Source organism: Mastigoproctus giganteus, chromosome 5, assembly GCF_048544385.1.
Source record: "Mastigoproctus giganteus isolate SK-2022 chromosome 5, ASM4854438v1, whole genome shotgun sequence".
NCBI lineage: Eukaryota > Metazoa > Arthropoda > Arachnida > Uropygi > Thelyphonidae > Mastigoproctus > Mastigoproctus giganteus.
The window spans coordinates 118941515-118962592 of record NC_143579.1 but is presented as its reverse complement, the minus strand read 5'-3'; the positions used below and the strand labels follow the sequence as shown (position 1 = coordinate 118962592).

At 36.0% G+C, this 21078-nt stretch overlaps 1 protein-coding gene across 2 annotated transcripts in view; it reads left to right on the top strand.

The window, feature by feature from the left end:
- SMC3 (structural maintenance of chromosomes 3) overlaps positions 1-21078 on the top strand; it is a 616656-nt gene that overhangs the window by 455326 nt on the left and 140252 nt on the right. For both annotated transcript variants that reach the window (XM_090374164.1, XM_090374163.1), the window contains exon 23: positions 8130-8238. In XM_090374164.1, the coding sequence (XP_090230290.1) occupies positions 8130-8238 (109 nt within the window). The remainder of the gene's footprint in view (positions 1-8129; positions 8239-21078) is intronic.

Here is a 21078-nt window from a genome sequence, read left to right as displayed (position 1 = left end):
TGTAGATGTTGTACTCCCCAAATTCCAGTTCTGCATTACTTATATCTGTGTGACACCACGTCTCTGATATCCCAACAATATCCACCTTTGATGCTTTGAGCAATGCCTCAAATTCATCAAATTTATTTACCAAACTCCTAGCATTAGTGTACACGCAAGTATACATGCTCCTGTTATTTTTCTTAGCTACCCTAACACAACCCATGTGTTTACTTGTACCCCAATGACTCCCAGCAGTCTCTGAAATATCCTGCATCATTCCAATAGAAGCAGGGCAAGAATCACTTTCCCCTCTGCCAGTGGCTACTGTTAATCTATTAGTCCTTGTATTCCCCCAATCTAGCAGTTTTCCGACCCACCTAACATTGCCTCGATAGCATCAGCAAACATTCTTGCAATTTGTAGAGTTTAACTGGACAAAAACCTTAGCAAAGTTCTTCTCCATGACAACAATCGACAGGCGCCTTTGTATCCAGGTGGGAAGGAGCAGCAGTGCATAGCACACACTTCTTGATTAGACCGGAGTTCGAGCCCGTCACCGCCAAATACGGAGGATGCGGAAAGGTCAGGGAATGACCACTGCATATTCCCGGAGCAATAGGCCTTAGTTGCTAATGCTTCTAAAAACCAAATAACAACAACAACGTACGACCTGACACCAGAATGCACATGATGGAGGCCATTGCAAAACTGGTGTGCAGTGTTCTTCCTCACCCCTTGCATAGCCTGGATCTTGCACCTTTTGATTATCACCTCTTCAGTACACTTGAATTATGCACTCTGTGGAATCCATTTTGCAAACGACAACCAGCTCAAGCACAGTATTTGCAAAGCCCTCCGGAGCAAGTGCAAGGATTTTTACAGGATTTTAATACAACATCTGACTCAAAGATGGCAGAACTGCATAGAAAATGTTGATAACTTTGTGGAAAAATAGCAGTGTTTATTGATGATTGATGATTAATTCATGTAAAAGGCAAATTAAATTTTTTTGAGAAAAAAATAGGAGTCATTACTTTTGTACTGCTCCTCATAATTCATTTTACAAAATGATATTTCAGTACCGATCTCCATGATGTCCATTTCAACTTATGATCTGCCAAGCCCCACAGTTTTTGTGCTGAAGAATCCCAATTATTAGTTGATTCAACCACTGCTCATTTGAGTTCTAATTATTCGCTGTATGATTCCTTTCACTTCAAAGATGGTACTTGTGCATATGTCTACTCTGATATTTCTGGTCAGAGACTCAGAAATTTGTAATCTCCTCTTTTCGATCTTCTCTGGCCTAAAATCTCTCTCTGCCCCATTCTGTCAGATTCATCTGTTACCTCTGTTGTTCTCCCAACTCCACTAATCACTTGGAACTCTTTGAAACTTGACTTTCTCCAGTCCAACTTTCCTAAAAGTGAGGTAATTTTCCTTGTTGATTTTAATGTTCTCAACTTCAGGTGTCTTATGTTTTCTAGTCACACTGATCTAGTTGGTCGAGATACTGAGGCTTTTACAATTGCTAATGATCCCATGCAGATTGTTCATTTACTTAACAGAATACCAGACAATCCTAACCACACACAGCCAATACTCTTGATCTTTTTCTAACAAACAACCCTTCTAATTACATGGTGGAGATGAACGGTTCTATAGGCACCCCAGATCGCAAATTGGTGATTGTCTCTTCTTCAATGGAGTCATTCTCTCCTGGCCATTCCCAACCTAGTGTTATTTGGATTTACAGGAATGCAAAGTAGAATGGTCTGTGAAATTGCTTTCCTTTTCCTTGATTAGATTACTGTTTCAAATCTTTTGATGTCAAAGTTTGTGCAGATCATGTCAGCGAAATTATTCTTGTAGGGATAAAATCCTTTATTCCACACTCCACTTTAAAATCTCATCCTTTATCTAAACCATGGTTTTTCAATAATTGTACTAAGGCTGTGAAATATAAGAATGTTTCATATCGCAATTGCCTTGTATCCAAATCTCTGGGTTCATTTTCTACTTACATGAAAGCTCACAACATTTATAAAGCATTTATTAATTAGTTCAAACTAGATTTTGAACATGCTAAGTGGAAAACTTTCTTCAAGAAGGGTGTAGAGCTGCTGGAATGAGCACAGAGAAGGGCAACAAGATTAGTGAATGGAACAAAGGGTTGCTCTTATGAAGAAAGGCTTAAGTTTTGCAAATTACAGTGTCTGGAAACTAGGCACCAGAAAGGTGATCTGATAGAGATGTACAAAGCCTTGAATGGTTTGAGCATGCTCAATGCTGATGCGATACTGCCTCTTGCTCAGAATAATCACCTGAGAGGGCATAAATTCAAATTGAGGAAAGACAGATGTAGGATAGATGTGAAGAAATTTGCCTTTAGCCAGCGGGTAGTTGGTTGGTGGAACAGACTTCCATCCCTTGTTGTGGAAGTTGATAGCCTAAATAAATTTAAGGCTCAGCTGGACAGGTATTTCAAAAGAACGGAGGGGTGGAGTGGAAGGGGTTTTTTTTTTTTTTTTTTTTTTTTTGGCTGATGCTGCATAAGCTTGCTTTCTTGCATCATATGCCTCTACTAATGCTAATTGTAATCAATTAACCAACAACTCTTAAGCTATCTGGAAACCTTCCATCTGATCAACGATTGCCAGTATGGATTCCATCAATGTCAATCGACTGGTGGTATACTTGCTTATGTTACCCATCTATTTACAATTCAGTGCAAAAGTTTGGCAAAACTCAAGCATTGACATTTCAAAGGCTTTTGCTTGTGTTTGGCATAAAGGTCTTCTAAATAAGTTTTCATCTTGTGCTTTGCCAACTGTTTTTTGTTATTAGATATACAATTTTCTCTCTCAATGCTCACTGTGGGTGATGGTAGGTGGCCCTCTGTCTTCTAACTTCTTCACTAATGCTGGTGTTCCCCAAAGTTCAGTTCTTTCTCCCACTCTTTTCCTCTTGTATATTAATGACTCTTTTTCCATTGACTGGAAATCCTATCCATAGTTTTGCTGATGACAGCACATTGCATTCCACCTTCCAGTTTGAGAAAACTTTCCCCCCAAAATTATCTTTAACTTATCTAATAGCTTCTGCCAATTCCCTAAATGCTAATCTCCAGGTAATTCTGCAGTGTGACAAATATAACTTAGTCGAGTTCAATCATTTTAAAGCTCTGTGCTGTCCTATATCTCGTAAAAAAGGTTTCTTCTGCTCCTATGCTTATCTTATGACACTCCGATTTCTAGACAAGATCACATCTTTCTGTTAGGGATTACCCTGACCCTTCTGTGGCTTGGCATAAGCACATCACATATATTGCTTTCTCTGCGTAAAAAAAAACTGGATTTTGTTTTTCACTCTCGGCATTACTGTTTTTTTTCCAAACAGCTGCTCACTCATTAATACAAATCACAAATTCACCCTACCATGGAATATTGTTTCCACATCTGGGGTGATGCCCCTAAAACTTTGTTCAGGCTTCTAGATTCTATTCAAAGCAGGGCAGTTAAGTTAATTAATATCCATCTTTAACAAAGTCTCTCCATTATATTCTCTCTCATAGATGTTCTGTTTCTGCTGTATGCCTTTTCTATAGCTATTTCCATGGGCACTGTTCTTCTGAATTGGTTTCTATAATTGCTCTCTCTCTCTCTCTCTTCCAAAACTGAACATGTGCCGCAACCAGTTAGCATCGTTTTATTGTCCAACTTCAGACTCACAGAACCAACTTTTATTCTTCCTCATCTTCAACTTCTGTTTTTTGGAACAACCTTCCATCATACATTATATGAAAATTACAACCTACAGAAATTCAAGTCTAATGTCAACACGTATCTTCTTCCATCTTCTCAGCCTTTAATTCACACAGTATTCTAAGTACTATAGGTTCTAATACCTCTTGTACTTGGGGCTTTATTAAAAAAAAAAAAAAAAAAATAGAATCCTACATATGTACAGTGTTTAAACTTTAGACTGTTACAAAACTTAGCTCTAAACTCTTACTATAAAACTTCAGGACAACTTTCCTTTGAATATTATGCCTTCTGATTCGATTGCAGTTCAACAGAATTGCCTCACAAGTGGGAATGTGGTTATAATAACTCTTTTTTAACTCCATTGGGAAGGGAAAAGGGCCTAGGGGCCTGGATTTCAATCTTCTGAAGGCAGGAGGAATAATTTTTTGGGCTTTTTTTTCTCATGTTCAATCGGCTGAGATAAGGATTATATTAGCCCCTATCACAGAAACTTGGATTTTCATCCAGAAAAACAAGAAAATCAACTATGATAATGATGCAATTCACGAGTACATGCAGTTCCTATGTTGCTTTGGTGCAAAAACAGAATTGCAATTCTACTGTGTTGACATATAATTAGGCTTGGGAGTGAAGTAAACAATAAGCATCTGCCACACACGAGCAGAATCATGACACTGGTAGACCACGTGCTGTGATTCACCGCACTAAGAACAACTCTCCATTGGTGTGTCCAAGAAAATGGGCCTTACACTTGTGTCTGCCATTACTTGGAATGATTTAATGGCTTGTAGAATGCCACTCAAGCAGTGCAACATTCCACAAGCCACTAATAGCAGTCATGATCTTGCACCATCCTGCACACTATACAGGTACTGACATATGTTCCAACATCTCACTGAGGCTTGTGTGTGCTGTGACATTGACCTAATGTTGATCTGTAAAGAATCATTCTAAACAGATGATTCTTTGCAAGACCCTCTTGCCATGTTCAGTCAGCTTCAGAGGTTTTCTGGGCTGTTTCATGATGGTTTAAGCCCAAGACGACTTCGATTTGCAGATAACATTGTCGACTTAAGGATAATCACTGCCATTGAAATGTCACATACAGACCAATTGATTATGTAATACCTATTATCATTCCATACTGGAAGTCTGTTCACTGAGTCAATTGAGTTGTCTCTGCAGAGGCCTATAAAGAATATTTATAGTTGTGTCTGACATATGGTACTTAGGTATGACATATCCAACTACCAGAGGGGTGGTGGTTGGATATTATTAGTAGGGCAGTGAGCTTAAAGGAGACCTCGGGAGCACCCAAAGTCACCTTTTGATTTATGTTATATGGAAACAGCACATAATCACAGTTTTAGCAAAGTAATCTTGATTGTTTATGTTTACATTTTGCCAGATAGCAGGTAGATTGTTTTTTTAAACAGTTTTAAAAATCTGAAACTTTTTTGATGAAAATGGAAACTAAAAAAAAAAAAACTTCTGCTTAAAACTATTTAGGTTTGATTTTGAAAAATCACAAATAAAGTTTAAATTTTATATATTTCTGAACAGAAAAACATTTTATTTAAAGATTATAACACTTTTGTGCACCATAATAAAATTCCATTAAAAGCATCAAAAAAAAAAAAAAAAAATTACATTTCATGTAGCATTATTTACTGAATGAATGAGAGCTTGAGACACTATTTTGTACAGTTTTGAAGAATCCTGGTGGTTAAGTCGATACTGCAATTTGAATACTGTAACTAACATGTTTGTCTGTTAAGCTGGTGCAATACTTTGTTTTGATGGTATTCACACAAATATATTGAGCCTAAGAATGATTTTACTTTCAAATCGACATTCACTAATGAACTATAAGAATTTCTATCAAGAAAGTCCAGAAATCACCATTGCTTCTTGATTTTTCTTGAATGACATTTTGCAAGAAAATAGCCTCTATTTGAAACTCTTTACTTTTTATGCATATCAGTTCCTCAGTAACAACTTATAAGTCACTTCTACCCTCAACAAAAATTGATTTGAACTAGGCACTGATCTTATTCATGCAATCTCCAGAAAGCATTGCACACTCAGTCCATTGTTTTCCACAGATTCTGACCATTTCTAATATTTTAAAATTGCTGAAAATTGTGATTTAATATTAGTGAAATCTATGTAATAATTTTTGACATACCGTATTTCCCCATGTATAAGATGCACCTTTTTTTTGGAAAATTTGGGGTCTAAAAACTGGGTGCGTCCTATACAATGGTTGTAGATTTTTTTTACTTGCATTTCGCGTTTGTTGTCTTTGCGCTCATTGTTTCGCACTTGTTACTGGTATATTAGGTTACGTTTTGCCACATCTGCCCAGAAATGGTTCAGAAAAGATTTTCGTACAGTGCTGAATTCAAGTTAAAAGTGAATGGAAATCGTGCTGCCGAACGTAAGTTTGGTCCTCCTCCAACTGAGAAAACAATTTGAGACTGGCTACGGGAATTAAAAACCCTACTGAAAACGCCACGGCAGAAGAAGGCCATTAGAGGCAAGTCAGCAAAATGGCCTATTTAGAGAGGGAATTGAAGATATGGATTGAGGAGCAAAGGGCAATTGGAATTCCTGTGTCCACAAAGATGGTTCAGCATGAGGCAAGAAAAATTGCTGATGAAAAAGAAGGTACTGATTTCAAAGGAGGACACAGTTGGTGCTTCAGGTTCATGAAACGGAATGGACTAAGCATGCATACATGCACCAGACTTACCCGAAAGATGCCTGAAAGCTATGAGCAGAAGGTCCTTGAATTTCATCGTTTTGTCATTCAATGTCGGAAGACACATCAGTTTGAGTTGGGACAGATTGCAAATATGGACAAAGTCCCCCTTCAATTTTATATCCCAAGTAATAGAACTGTTGATAAGAAGGGGGTGAAAACTAACTGTGAAGACAAGTGGACATGAAAAGAGCCATTATACAGTTGTTCTAGCTTGTTGTGCCGATGGAACCAAGCTGCCTCCTATGCTGATTTTCAAACGCAAAATAATGCCAAAAGAAGACATTCCTCGAGGAGTGATTGTCCACGTTCATGACAAGGGTTGGGTGGATCAGGATGGGATGAAGATCTGGTTTGAGAAAGTTTGGAGCAGGAGACCAGGTGGGCTCTTACACAAACCTGCCCTATTGGTGCTTGATCAGTTCAGGGCACACATAACAAAAAACAAAACTTGCCGTCATACCTGGAGGCTTGACATCCCAGGTCCAACCACTTGATGTCAGCATTAACAAACCCTTCAAAGCTGCCATGAGAGATGAATGGAACCAATGGATGAAGTCTTCTGGGGAGAAGTTTGTACCTGGGTGAAAAGATCCTGGGATAATATCAAGATTGAGATCGTTGTCAAGTCATTTAAGAAGTGTGGCATTTCAAATGCCATAGATGGAACTGAGGACGAGGCAATATATGAAGACAGTGATTCGTCATCAGACACAGATGAGGACAAACTAATGGATGGGAGTTTTAACAGTAATGAGGAGTTGTATGAATTTTATGATGAATAAAACTTGAGTTCAATAACTTTATGTAATACATTTTTTTTTAACTTTATGTAATACATTTTTTTTTAACTTTATGTAATACAAAATTTCGGGCCCCAAAATTAAGGTGCATCTTATACATGGGGAAATATGGTAAATACATTGGCTGCACTCATTAGTGATACAACTTCCTTACCTTTCCTTTCCCTGGAACTTCATGTTTAGTTCATTAAGCTTCTGGTAACATCTGTTGGAAACATTTAAACTCATGAGATGGTCCTTGGAATTTCTCTTTAGTTCATTCTAAGAATAGCTGAATATATTTGTTACAAATTTTATTTTCAAAAGATTTTGTATGAAGTTATGAAATGGTTTGTAAAATTAAGATAGGAGTTCATAAATTGGATGATCACGAACTGCGAGCTTGTCATAGAAAAGAATACTGATTACACACTCTTGGAAAGTGCTAAAATTTAACAACAAATTCTATAATTTGACATATCAAAATACATTAAAATGGACAAGTATAAGAAACATAATCCCAGGGGCTCACATGGTGAGTATGGGTGTGGCACACCCAGGGTCCTGAGCTGGATATCATCATTCTTCCTTTTTTTGGTGATTCCCTTCTACTTCTCTCTCTCTCTCTCTCTCTCTCTCTCTCTCTCTCTCTCTCTCTCTCTCTCTCTCTCTCTCTCGCTCTCTCTCTCTCTCAGTGATTCAGAAAAATTTATTTTTGGCTGGTGCAGCATAAGCCTCAGACTTCCTTGCACCATATGGCTAATAATAATAAATAATCAGTCACTCGGATGGTTAAAAATATCTTGTTTCTTTTTAATTATTTTATTAATTTAGGCTTTGCAAGAAATCTCTGTAGAAGACAGAAGAAGAAAGCTGGATAACAGCAATGCTGAACTGTCTGCCATAAATAATCGGATTGATGATGTCAATCAAAATATCAGGGGTGAGTTCTGAAAGAAATTTAGTATAAATGTTAATTTTAAAAATTGTAAAAGGATTATTCCGAGAAATATAAACACAGTCAAATATTTTGCATGTGTATGGTGTTATTGTCACGTTTTCTTTTTTCTTTTAAATATAGTAGTTGCAAAACTTAATACAATTACAGTTCTATTGAGAATTACAGTTCTATCAACTATCCTCTATATACTTGCCAAATCTTTCAGTGTAGTCAGAATTTTCTAAAAATCAGTTGTCCTTCTGGTGTTCCTTTTAGTTATTAATCAAGTTTGTTTTATTTTTCACATGCAGATTTCAATAAAACATTTAATTTGGCTTTATGAAAATGTTTTGTCCTTTTTTGTGTTAATTGGATATGTGTTATTATTCACTTGAAGAAATTAGTACCTTCTTGGATAATTCAAGGTTTCACATTCACCATGGGTGTATAACTTTGGTATTTGTATTCCAAACCAAAAAAGAAAAATATATTTTCGATGAATGGCTAGTGAGGCTACCCTGTAAATCTTCTCAAAAATATGGAAAAAATTTGCAGTTTCTTGTTTTTCTCATTTTCGGTTTTTCAGTTCCTACAGCATAATGCCATTGTATACTCAGCATCATAAAGTTAGCAGTATTATAAAATTATAGATTCCATAACTGCAGTATCATTCAACCCCATCCATATTTTTATTTCCCTTTCCATATGGGTACCTCTAATTTAGTAGAGAGCACCCATGTGGATGCTTTATATGATCAATATTAGACAGAAAAATTTATTTAATTTTTTATTATTATTTTTTTTTTTTTTATGGAAAAACCCCAAACACGAGAGGTATTGGAACCTATAGTACTTAGTACCATGTATCGGCTGAAGGTTGAGAAGATGAAAGAAGATAATTGTTGACATTAGGCTTGAATTTGTGTACATTATAATTTTCAGGAAATATGTATGAAGGAAGGTTGTTAAAAGAAAACAGAAGTTGAATAAATAAATGAGGAAGAAGAAGAAGAAAATATGGTTCTGCGAGTTTGAAATTGGACAGTAAAGGGACGTTAATTGGTTGTGGCACGTATTTGGACTACTTTGGAAGAGAGAGTAGTAATTATACATGCCCAAGAAGAACAGTACCCTTGAAAGTATCTACAGAAAAGACATGCAGCAGAAACAGAACATCTATGAGACAGAGAGGGGAGAGACCCTGTTAGAGATGAGTTATTGATTAGACTAACTACCCTCTTTTGAATAGAATCTAGAAGCCTGAGAGAGGTTTGGGGGCACTGCCCAGATGTGGGAACAATATTTCATGATAGGGCTGATTTGCAATTTATACACAGTTACCAGCTTTCTGGAAGAAAAGTACCACCAAGGGCGTAAGAGAAAACCCAGTTTCTTAAATGCAGAGGAAGCAATATTTGTAATGTGCTTATGCCAAGACAGATTAGAAGTCAGGTAATCCCCAATAGAGGCATATGACTATGCCTAGAAATCAGAGTGTCATCAAAGATAAACAGAAGAATCCTTTTTGTAAGATGTAAGACAGGACTCAGATTGAGAAGGATTGAAATTAACTAAGTTATCTTTATCCCACTGGAGATCAGCATTTAAGGAATAGTTCTGCTCACTATCGTCAGAAGAACTATGGAAAGGATTTCTGATCAATGAATGAAGGTTATTAATGTACAGGGGGAAAAGAGTGGGAGATAGAACTGAACTTTGGGGGGAACACTGGCATTTTTGGAGAAGTTTGAAGACAGAGAGCCATTTAGCAACAACTGCAATGAGTGGTCAGAGAAAAACCTGGATAACCAAATACAAAAAATAGTTGGCAAACCATAAGATGGAAGCTTATTTAGAAGACTTTTAGGCCAAACACGAGCAAAAGCCTTTGAGTTTCAACTGCTTGAGTTTCACCAGACTTTTTTCATTGAATTTGTCCATATATGAGTAATATAAGCCAGAATATCACCAGGGGATTGTCACTGATGAAATCCATACTGGCAATCGTTGATCAAAGGAAAGGTTCTTAGACAGTTTAAGAGTTAGCAGTTAATTGATTTCTCCATTACTTTAGAAAGAGTGAAAGTAAGTGCAATGGGACAATAATTAGATGTGAGGGATTTGTCATCCTTTTTAGGAACTGGCTGGATATTAGTAAACTTCCAAGCAGAAGGAAAAACATCCTTGGAATAAGAAATTGAAAAAAATACTACACAGAACAGTAGTAAGTTCAGGGGCACAGGTTTTGAGAACAAGTGCAGAAATACTATCAGGACCTGGAACTTTCTTAGCATCAAGATTATTCAAATCTTTCTGACATCCTTTACATGGAAGACCATAGGAGGCATTGATTGGAATGTACTGGGAATGGTTGGAGGTAGTATACCAAGATCACCAATACACGAGTTGGAAGAAAAGTATAATGGTAGCAGGTCTGCTTTATCTATGGTTGAAGTGGCAATGAAACTATCTGGTTTTGACAGAGATGGACAAACATTGTGGCCAATAGCTTTGGTAAGAGACCAGAATGCTTGATTGCCATTTGGACAAGAAGCAAGGTTTCTCTTAGGGTGCATACATATAGAATGCAGGTAGCCACTTACCAGAAACCAGCAGCAACATGCAGCTGAAGCTTCTCACTGGTTGTGAACACATAGAAAGCAGTTGCAACTGACCAGTGCAACTTCCCGGTATATGATGGGGCAAAGTTTTCAACTGTTCAATCTGTCTTCTATGTGTAAGCAACCTAAGGGTGCTTCCACGTAGAATTTGCACTAGTCACTGCTTGCTTTCTATGTATTCATAGCCATTGAGAATCTTCCACTGCATATTGATTCTAGTTTCTGGTAAGCATCTACCTGTGTTCTATGTGTAAGCACCCTTAGCCTGTTGGAAATTTGGTTTTGACTGATTAATAACTGCTTTACAATTGCTATGTTCTTTGGTTTAGTCAGAAAATGAATTTTGGAAAATCAAGGTTTATATAAATGACAAGATTTTAAGGTAGAGTTTGGAATAAAAGATTGCATCCCTACAAGAATAATTTCACTGACATGATCTGAGCAAACATTGACATCAGAAGTTTTGAATCAGTAATCCAACCAATGGAAAAAAGAAAAGAAATCTTGCAGGTCATCCCATTTTGTATTCTTGTACAGGTAGTTCTCGACTTTACGAGTTAATTCGTTCCTAACGTGCACTCGTAAATTGGGAATTTATTTCATAGACATAAGGTTAAAAATAGGGGTTACATTCTCAACAATGAAATTAGTTAGCTAATTAGTTTAGTTTATGTTTAAACAATGATTCATTTATCGAAAGAAATGCAAACGTAGCCTGTAAAATCAAACAAATTATAATAATAGAGAAATTATTTACGACTTACAAATGTTAAAGAATGTTTATTCCTCATCATCATCAACTAAATGCACACTCGTTGATCACTCATTGTTGGCTCGGCACTCATTGGTTTGTTGCATGCATAAGCATTTTTTAACAACACACACAAATTGCAACTAACACAATTCGCGTGGAGTAACAAGTTTATGAAGTTTTAAAAAAAAAAGAGGAATAAAGAGAAGATTCTGAAACTTTATTTATGTTTTTTATATGATTCAAGATTTCAGTAAAGGGCAAACACATTTCACCATAATAACGTAAAAAACCACACAATTCCAGCTATCGGTATTTTGGCAAATGCAATAACATCAGGTTTACTACCCATTTATAATTGCTTGCAGTAACAGAAAAGCCCAATAAACTGGAAAGTGCAAATTATTTTTATTGTTTTATGGTTGTGACCTCCAGAAATGTGCTTTAGAAAAATTTCTTATAACGGAACATATGATTTGCAAAATTTGCATATAATTTGCAAACCACGCTCGTGGCCTTTTATATGGCCTTAAGGTCACGCTCGTGACGTTAAAAATGACATTTTAGAGAGATAAATAGCTTAGTTATACAGCGAAAATTTCAACTTCCGAGATCTTGAAACGAATTACCAAAAATCAATGTGTTATTGGGTTCACATTAAGATATTCAATACGATTGTGTCTCTGGAACTGATTAATATCGTAAAAGCGGGATACATGTATTGTATGGCTACGTATGTGGTTTGGAATGCGGTATTTATGAATATTTAACATTAATTTTTTTTCAATTAATGTTCGTATTTTCGATTTTGTTGATACTTAATACTTGGAGAGAAAAAAAAACTCATAAACCTGGGAACTTGTAAAGCGAGAACTGCCTGTAATGCGAAACAACACGAGGTTGGGAATAGCCGTGAGATAAAGGCTTCAGTGGAGAAGGGACAATCACTAAGTTGTGATCTGAGATACCTAAAGGACCACCCACTTCAACCATGTACTTAGAAGGGTTATCTGTGAGAAAAAGATCAAGAGTGTTAGCTGTATTGTTGAAATTGCCAGTTGGAGTTGTGAACATTAAAATCACCAAGGAAAATACCTCACTGTTAGGAAAGTTGGACTGTAGAAAGTCGAGTTTCAAAGAGAGGAAGTCAAAGAGTTACAAGTGATTAGTGGAGTTGTGAAAACAACAGAGGCAACAGATGAATTTGACAACATACGGTAGAGAGATTTTAAGCCAGAGAAGATCGAAAAAGAAGAGATTCCTAATTACTAAGTATCTTTATTCCAGATAAATGCACAGACATATGCACAAGTACACCTTTCAAGCAAAAGGAATCATACAGCATATAATTAGGACAGCTGAGATGAGCAGTGGTTGGATCAACTGATAATTGGGATTCTGTCAGAAAAAAAAGTTTGAAGATTTTGGTTCCCAGACCTTTGATCCTGTTGGGAACTCCACTGTATCTGAATCGAGGATATACTTGCTGTATACAGCAGGCCCCCGTTATAACACGGTTTGCTTTACGCTGATTCGCTATAACGCTGTTCTTATATTATAACCCGTATCTGACTATAACGTTGTCACAGATCACTATAACGCTCTTTTACAGATTACATTTTTGACATATTTAACGAAATCGTTTCATTTGATGGAGTCGATAGCTTGAAAATGAATAGCAAAACAGCATTAAAACGTTTCCCACGCCGACTTGAGAAATTTTCCCACGCTCAGTGAAATTTTCTCGCACGCTAATTTAATTGCAGTACAGTGACTTGTTACGTAGTTCCGAGATCAACATTTTAAAAAATGATCAAATATATTGCTTGTAATATTTGCATTATATGCATTTATCCGAAGTCTAGTCATCACTCAGTGGAGTATTGGACATCGTGCATAACGGAAAGTTTACTTGAACATTGTATCATAATTAATTCAACCAACGCAGTTACATTTTCGAATAGCTAATAATGATCGATAGGAATGAAAAAGCAACAACGTCTGGGCGCAGTACGAAGACTATAAATGTAAGAAAAAGACTGAATTTGAAAATTAAATTAGACGTTTTGAAGCGAATCGATTCAGGTCCAAGACAAGCGGATGTGTGCCATAATTTAGGACTTGCAACTTTAACTGTAAGAACAATTATAAAAAAATAAAGAATTAATTTTAGCAGCGGGAAAGATAGCTGTTCCACTGCAAGCAACTAGGACTAGGCCGGCTATTAGGATTGAAATGGAAAGACTTTAATTTTATTGAAGATAATATTCCAATGCAGAATTCAGTTAAGTTAAATATTAAAAAAAAAAAAAAAAAAAAAAAGAGAGAGAGAGAGAGAGAGATTAGCCAATATGATGATCTGAAGAAAACTCGCCTAAAAAAAAAAAAAAAAGTGAAACCATTTAAAACTGGTAAGGGCTGGTAGAATAGATTTAAAATCCAGGGAGAAGTCGCTAGTGCAGATCAAGGAGCCGAAACTTTCAAAAGAGAACTTGTTAAAATTATTGAAGAGGGGTATCATGTGTTATACTTCTCAACAAGTTTTTAACATAGATGAAGCAGGACTTTTGTGGAAACGAATGCCTAAAAGAAGTTTCATATTGAAAGAAGAAAAAAAACATGCCAGGTTTCAAAGCGGCAAAGGATCGGTTGACTTTATTGTTGGGTGGTAACGCTGCGGGGAATTTAAAATTAATACCCCTTTTAGTTTATTTGGAAGAGGGCCAAAGTTCATCTCAAAATCCACACATTTTTCATGATTAAATTCATATTAAATGAAATCAATTAAATTCATTATTTTAATTGGAATTTTAAGTTTACTTTTGATACGCAAGTAGTTACCACATAATTATACGTATGTAATGCAGAATATTTTATATGTGCAAATATTTGAATATTAAATATTTTGACCGACATTTGTGCATCTTTTCATTACTGTTTATTATTCATTAGGAAATATCCTATGGCACCGACCGCAGCTCATAAATACGTATGTTACCTTATGGGAAAGCGGGGCTCGCTTAGCGCGGATTCACTTAGCGCTCTGTTTTTCCGGAACGAATGATCAGCGTTAAGCGGGGGTCACCTGTATCAGTAATTGAAGACTGTTATATCATATTTCCTGTGTTGATTTCATTTGATATTGGTTATCTCACCATTATACTCCTCCTACCATTTCTTCTAGATTCTCTCCTCCCCTTCCCCCTCTCCAATCTTATTTGGGAAACTGTCTTTGGTCCATTGTCTGCTCTAGTTAGCAATTTCTCTGAGGCCTCACGGTTTGGTTCCATATCTTCAGACAGTGGTACATTAGCATCTTCTCCTGTCCTAATAAGAAATTAGAAATCACTGAATATTTGCACCAAATTCTCAAGTATTTGCAATTTCCTGATATTTCTTCACAGCCATTAACCTGCTTTAAAAGTTCAATAGTTATCCTAGTTTCTGTTAACAGTCCAACATTTTATGAAGATTTTCGGTAGCAAATCTTTCCTTTAGAATTCTTTTAAAAAGCTGCCTTCAAGTCCCTTCTACTTCTCTGTTTCGTGTTATTACACGGACTATTCACATTATTCACAACTGCTTTGATGATGTCAGCACATTGCAGTTATTAAATATTCATATAGCCGGTTAGCTGTTTTTTATAATCTTTTCAGAAATGTCTCTGTTGAGTACTAATAGTTTTCTGGTGGAAAAAGCATTTAGTAAGGATCCAGCGTTTAAAAGGTGCACAATATGATTTGTTGTAGAATGTGATTAAAGCAGTTCATTCCTTGTTGTGTTTAATTCTTCTGGTTGTCATTTTGCTTTAATATATTCTTCATTACATATTTCTTTTAGAATGAGAAAATAATCCCTTTGTCAGATTAAAATTTCCATATTCACAATTATAGACCAACTCAGCTGCAACATCATAGTTAAGTTGGTTAAAAGTGTCCATATAAAATTGGACTATTTTAACTTTGGTTACCACCAAATTAATTTGGTACCCTTTTGAAATGGCACAATTTTACCTCAGTTTTACTCCATAAAAGACATCATTTCAAAATTGCATGCTGTTGCTATAATATCAAACTTTCCATTAAACTTGAATAGCAATGTATATTTTATGAAGTGTAAAACATTATTCAGTCATTACCCATCAGTGTTGTGTTTCAAATAGTAATTTGCTATTATAGTCTGTTTTGGATACTGTATTTTTTTTATAGTTACCTCAAAAACAGAAGGTATTAGTATTCTGAAATCATCATATGTTACTTTGTTAGCTCGTTAGTAATATCTGTTTGTTTTGCTCTTGAAATACTGATAAATTTGGCCATTATTTCAATGATTTCTTGAGCTTGCTTGTCACATTCATAATTTACTTCATTTGACTATTTAACTGCTTTCCCAGTATGTTTTCCTTCAATAAGAAAAGGATATCATTACATTACACCAAATAATCTCATTGATAGAAACTTGGAACATTGGAGTAATAGTTATAATGTCACTAGGTTATAGCATCATGAATATCCCTTGATGTTGCTGTAACCAGATTTGATTGTATACCACTAATTTAGCTCCTTGATTCTTCCTCTTTGAAGTACTCTGAGAAAGGAAATCTGCTGCCACATTGTATTTTTTCTGATAGATATGATATTTTGACATCAGATTCACAAAATTCTAATGCCCTTTAGAGAATGTAATTCCTTTTCTTCATAGTGTGCAAAAAAAGAGGCTTATGGTCAGAATAAATGAAGATAAGATGACCACTCCATAGCTACTTTACTCTCTTTCAGTAGTGGAGTAACCAGCTTCTGGATTTATCTTTGGGCTTTGTTGCAGCTGCTGCAACAATATTCTGATCTGAGACATCACTTTGAAATACATTACATTTAACTTTGGATGTGTAAGGATTGAAGTGTACAGAGCTTCTCCCCAGAACAGCATTATACCCACTGTTGTTAGGTTTGTAATTGGAAGCATAATCAGAATAGGTAGGAATAAATTGCCTACTAAATATAACCACTCCCTAAACCCTCTCATTTCACACTACTGGGCACAGTGTATTCTAGTACACCCTGTACCTATTTCTTTAATGTGATCCCATCTGAAGTTACAACAATATGATGAAGGTATGTTACTTACATAAAGAAGAGACTATACTCAAACCATCTCGTATGCAAAGTTAGTAACTGCCAACCCCTTGAATACTTTTGATAATATTCTTATGTGTTCTTTCAAGTCCTGAGAATAAACATGCTGGTTATCTTGAAAGCATAACCCCTTCACCAAGTGGATCTAATGTTGAAAACTTTTAGTTGAATTCTTAGCATCTTGATCGCGAAACATATCTGGTACTTTTTCTATATGCTGAAAGCAAAATACTAGCTGACCTTTGAACATAGACATATTTGTTAAGATCATTTAAGGTTCAGATGTAATATAGAAAATAATTTCACCCTGTAAATGCATTAATAACTCCTCAGAACTATTGAATATTAAAATTAATTAGCAGGATAACTCTTTACAGCTTGAAGGTTACACCCTGTCTGGCACAAATCTAAGATAACTATTTGACATTCACTGCCATGAATGTACTATTCCTTGGAAATATGGATGATTTTTTGATCCCAGCTTCTTGATACTCCTCCAGTAGTTTGCACAAACCACGTTATACACTTAAGTCCTGTACTGATGCAGTCAATACAGCTGACACGTGTATCAGTTGAAACTTACTCTGAATGTTCCACTTCAGCAGTTTTCTTCATTGCCAACACGCTTTTTCAAAAAGAAAAAAAAAAAATTTTTTTTTTCTTTATAAACATTTATCAGTTGTTCCACTTCCTTTTTGTCTATATCCGAGGATAATTGGCTCAATGTTCTGTCAAGTAATTCTTTTGGAGAAAATACTTGACATTGACACGTCATACTTCACTTCTTGTGTGGAGATTGAATATACATCAGAGGATATTTTCCACAAATAAGTTATTGCATACTCAACTTATTTATTTTTTAAAGAATTCATATAGGAACATCTGTATCAGCAATATTAAAAGTCTCCTTTTTTGTAATTGCAGTCACTTCCTGTTTGAAACAAAAACTCCTGACCAAGTAAAAATTGATAATCATTATTAAACTCACTCTCAGTGTAATATGCCTTAAGCCAAAACTTGACTTCAATTAAAAAGCGAGTCTCCATTGGAATTATGGGTATACCCATTTACTTTCTCCCAAAGCTCATTGTAACTTTCACAGTAACAATTGGATCTTGAATTGATTCTGCATATCAAGCCTTTTCAAAGCAGCTGAAAAGGCCTGATAAGCAGCATCAAGTGTAAAATGATAGACCAGTGAGTCCCTGTGTCACAAGACAGGGAAACTGGTACTATCCAATTCCATTTCAACAGCAGTCATTAAAAGACTATATTTTGGAAATTTACCAAATCAGATATTTGCAGCTTGTTTACTTCTCTTCTTTGATGGGAAAGTCCTAATTGCTCTGAACTTCTTTGATATGTTGCTTGATAAAGTAGTGCATTTATATGTGTATCTCCAGAAGAGGTGATAAATTGCTTGTTGTGTAATATTGTTTCTACATTGTGAATCTTGATTTCCTTGACAGCTTTGTAGTCCTTTGAATGATGTCTTCTGCACTGTGTGTCAGATCAGTGATTCAATGTTATACAGTGAAACTTCTCCTAACGGACACCTCTCTTTAACGGACATTTTCAAATTCCCCAACTCACCTCCATTGGTTTTAACGTGTTTGCAGCTTCTGTCTAGCGGACATTCTCTGTAACGGACACGGACAGGTTTGATGTTTTGGTAGAACCGTATTTTGTGGTGGTGCTACCAATGTAGCAAGCGTTACAGTTATCTTGACATTTTATTAAGTAGATGATATTATTCATGTCACTAATGTGGTAATTTTGTGTATCTTTATATGAGTTGAATAATGAACCTAGTTTATTGTAAGATGAGAATGTAAGGGTGATATCAGTACTTTTGAATAAATGGCTTAATTGGTTGGCAAAATTACTATGGTAAGGGAGGATAATACGTGGATTATTATTGGACATGCTTTTGGGTGGGTTGTTGATATTATTTTGGACTGTGATAATAGTTTGTTTGATTAATTGAATAGGATATTTCCTAGATATGAATTTACTTGTAAGATATTGTAGTTCATTATTAAGGTCATAATGTGTGGAACTGTATTTTATAGCATTGTAAATTTGATTATAAAGGACTGCTTTTTTTGTGTTGAGGGGGTGATGTGATTCAAAGTGTAAATTTGCCCGTGTGAGTATTTTTCCTGAAAATTCTTGTTCCTAGTTTTGTATCGCTTCTGTATATAGTGAGGTTTAGGAAATTAATTTGTCCCTTTTGTTCCAATTCCAGGGGTATATATATGATTTTCTACGGAGGCTAGGTAAATTTCAGATAGGGGGAGCTGAGATCCCTAATCCCATAGGTAGGCCATAGGTTTGCTGATAAATCTGATTAAGAAATCGGAAGTATCTGGCATCTAATAGAAAGGTTGTGAGCTCTATTAATTGCTATTAATTGAAAGGGAACTGCGATTGGATAAGGTTTTGTCGTCTGTTAAGAAATTACGTAAGTTTTGTAATGTTGACGGCAAATGTACATTAGTGTACAATGAGACTACATCAAAAGATGCTAGGATGTCATCATTGGTTATTGGCACCTCCATAGCCAGGTGGGAAGGAGCAGCAGTGCGTAGCACACTCTTCTTGATTAGACCGGGGTTCGAGCCCGTCACCACCAAATACGGAGGATGCAGAAAGGTCAGGAAATGACCACCGCATATCCCGGAGCAATATGGCCTTAGTTGCTAATGCTCCTAAAAACCAAATAACAAACAAACAAACAACATTGGTTATTGTGATAGAATTTAGATAGATCGGACGAGGGTTTCCTGTGCAGACGTGCCTTTCTGCCGCTCTTGGAACAGAGAAGTTTTTTCTGATTTATTTTCTGCTTTATTAGTTTAAATTGACATATTAACTTATTTCTAGAGTAGCTTTATATTCCTATTTACGGTACTTAAAGTTAAAATAACTTAGATAGAGATTTTGTAGGTATTACTTAGTATCGGAAAAGGGTATCAAATCCACGTGTTTACCGTTCATAAACAGCCGCCATTGTTACGTGAAAATTAATCAGTAAAATCTATTAATCTTGTCGAACTTCATTGGCAATTAAATTGTACATTTAACTATACATATAACCACTTAGGTTACGGAACATAAATAATTAGTAAAAATAAATAATTAATACATAACTTGATACGGAAGTTATATAAAGGGATTTCGTAGATAACACTCGTTACTGAAACGCGATACAGCATATCCGGAATTCGATAGCATTAGCTTTGTATAGTATAGTGCATTGTCATTGTATAGTATATTGTCAATTAATCAGTACATCTATTAATCTTGTTAAACTTCATTGTCAATTAAATTGTACTTTTAACTATATATATATAACGATTTAGAGTACAAACGTTACAAATAATTAATACATACTTGATACGGAAGTTATATAAAGGGAACTCGTAGATAACACTCGATACTGAAAAATAAATATAGCGTTATAACTGTGTTAAGATACAAGTTTAAGGTTTTAATTTTGTTCTGAAATTGTAATTTTATTGACATTTAAATCGAAATCATGACTCTGACCAGAGCAGCAAAGCAAAAGGCTAAAGCTAATGGGAGTGCTGTGACTCAGGGGAGAACTGAGGGGGGGCGGTTGCCCTCTGAATCACAGCCTTTTAAGATGCACTGTTTGCTTGATGTTTGCGGAACAATCGGGTACGGGACACGATACTGCTATGGGGGATGTCTTTGTGTGTGCACGATGCAAGGAGTGCAAGGAAATTAGGCGACAACTCGGCGTTGTTATGAGCCTATATGAGACCTTGAAGGACAGGGTGGATGCCCTCGAAGGAAATAAATTGAGGGGCCCATCAAGCTCTCAGCTGCCCACATCAACGCCAGAGCTTGGACTTGGTCATCTTGAAACACAGAGGCAGCCCCCAAGGCAGAATGCACTGGTCCAACAGGAACTAGTAGTTGTTGGTGACTCAATTGTCAGGGAAACGGGGAACATGCTTTGTAAAAAGGATAGGTGGAACAGGACCAGAGTATGTCTGCCAGGAGCAAAGGTTGATGATGTTGTAGAGCAGATAACATCTTTTAAGGGCACAAAAGGTGATATAGTTGTACACGTTGGCACTAATGATATTAAGAGTAGGAGACCAGCGGAATTACTTAACAAGTACAGGTCACTGTTGAAAAAAAGCCGTGAAGTAGGGTTGAATTTGAAAGTGTCTGCAATTCTGCCCAGACACGATAGGAGGGAGTATATGATGAGAGCCTTGTCGATCAATTCGGTCCTGGAAAGATTGTGCAAGGCTCAAGGGGGTAGAATTTTTTTCAGCCTGGAATGTACTTGTTAACAGGA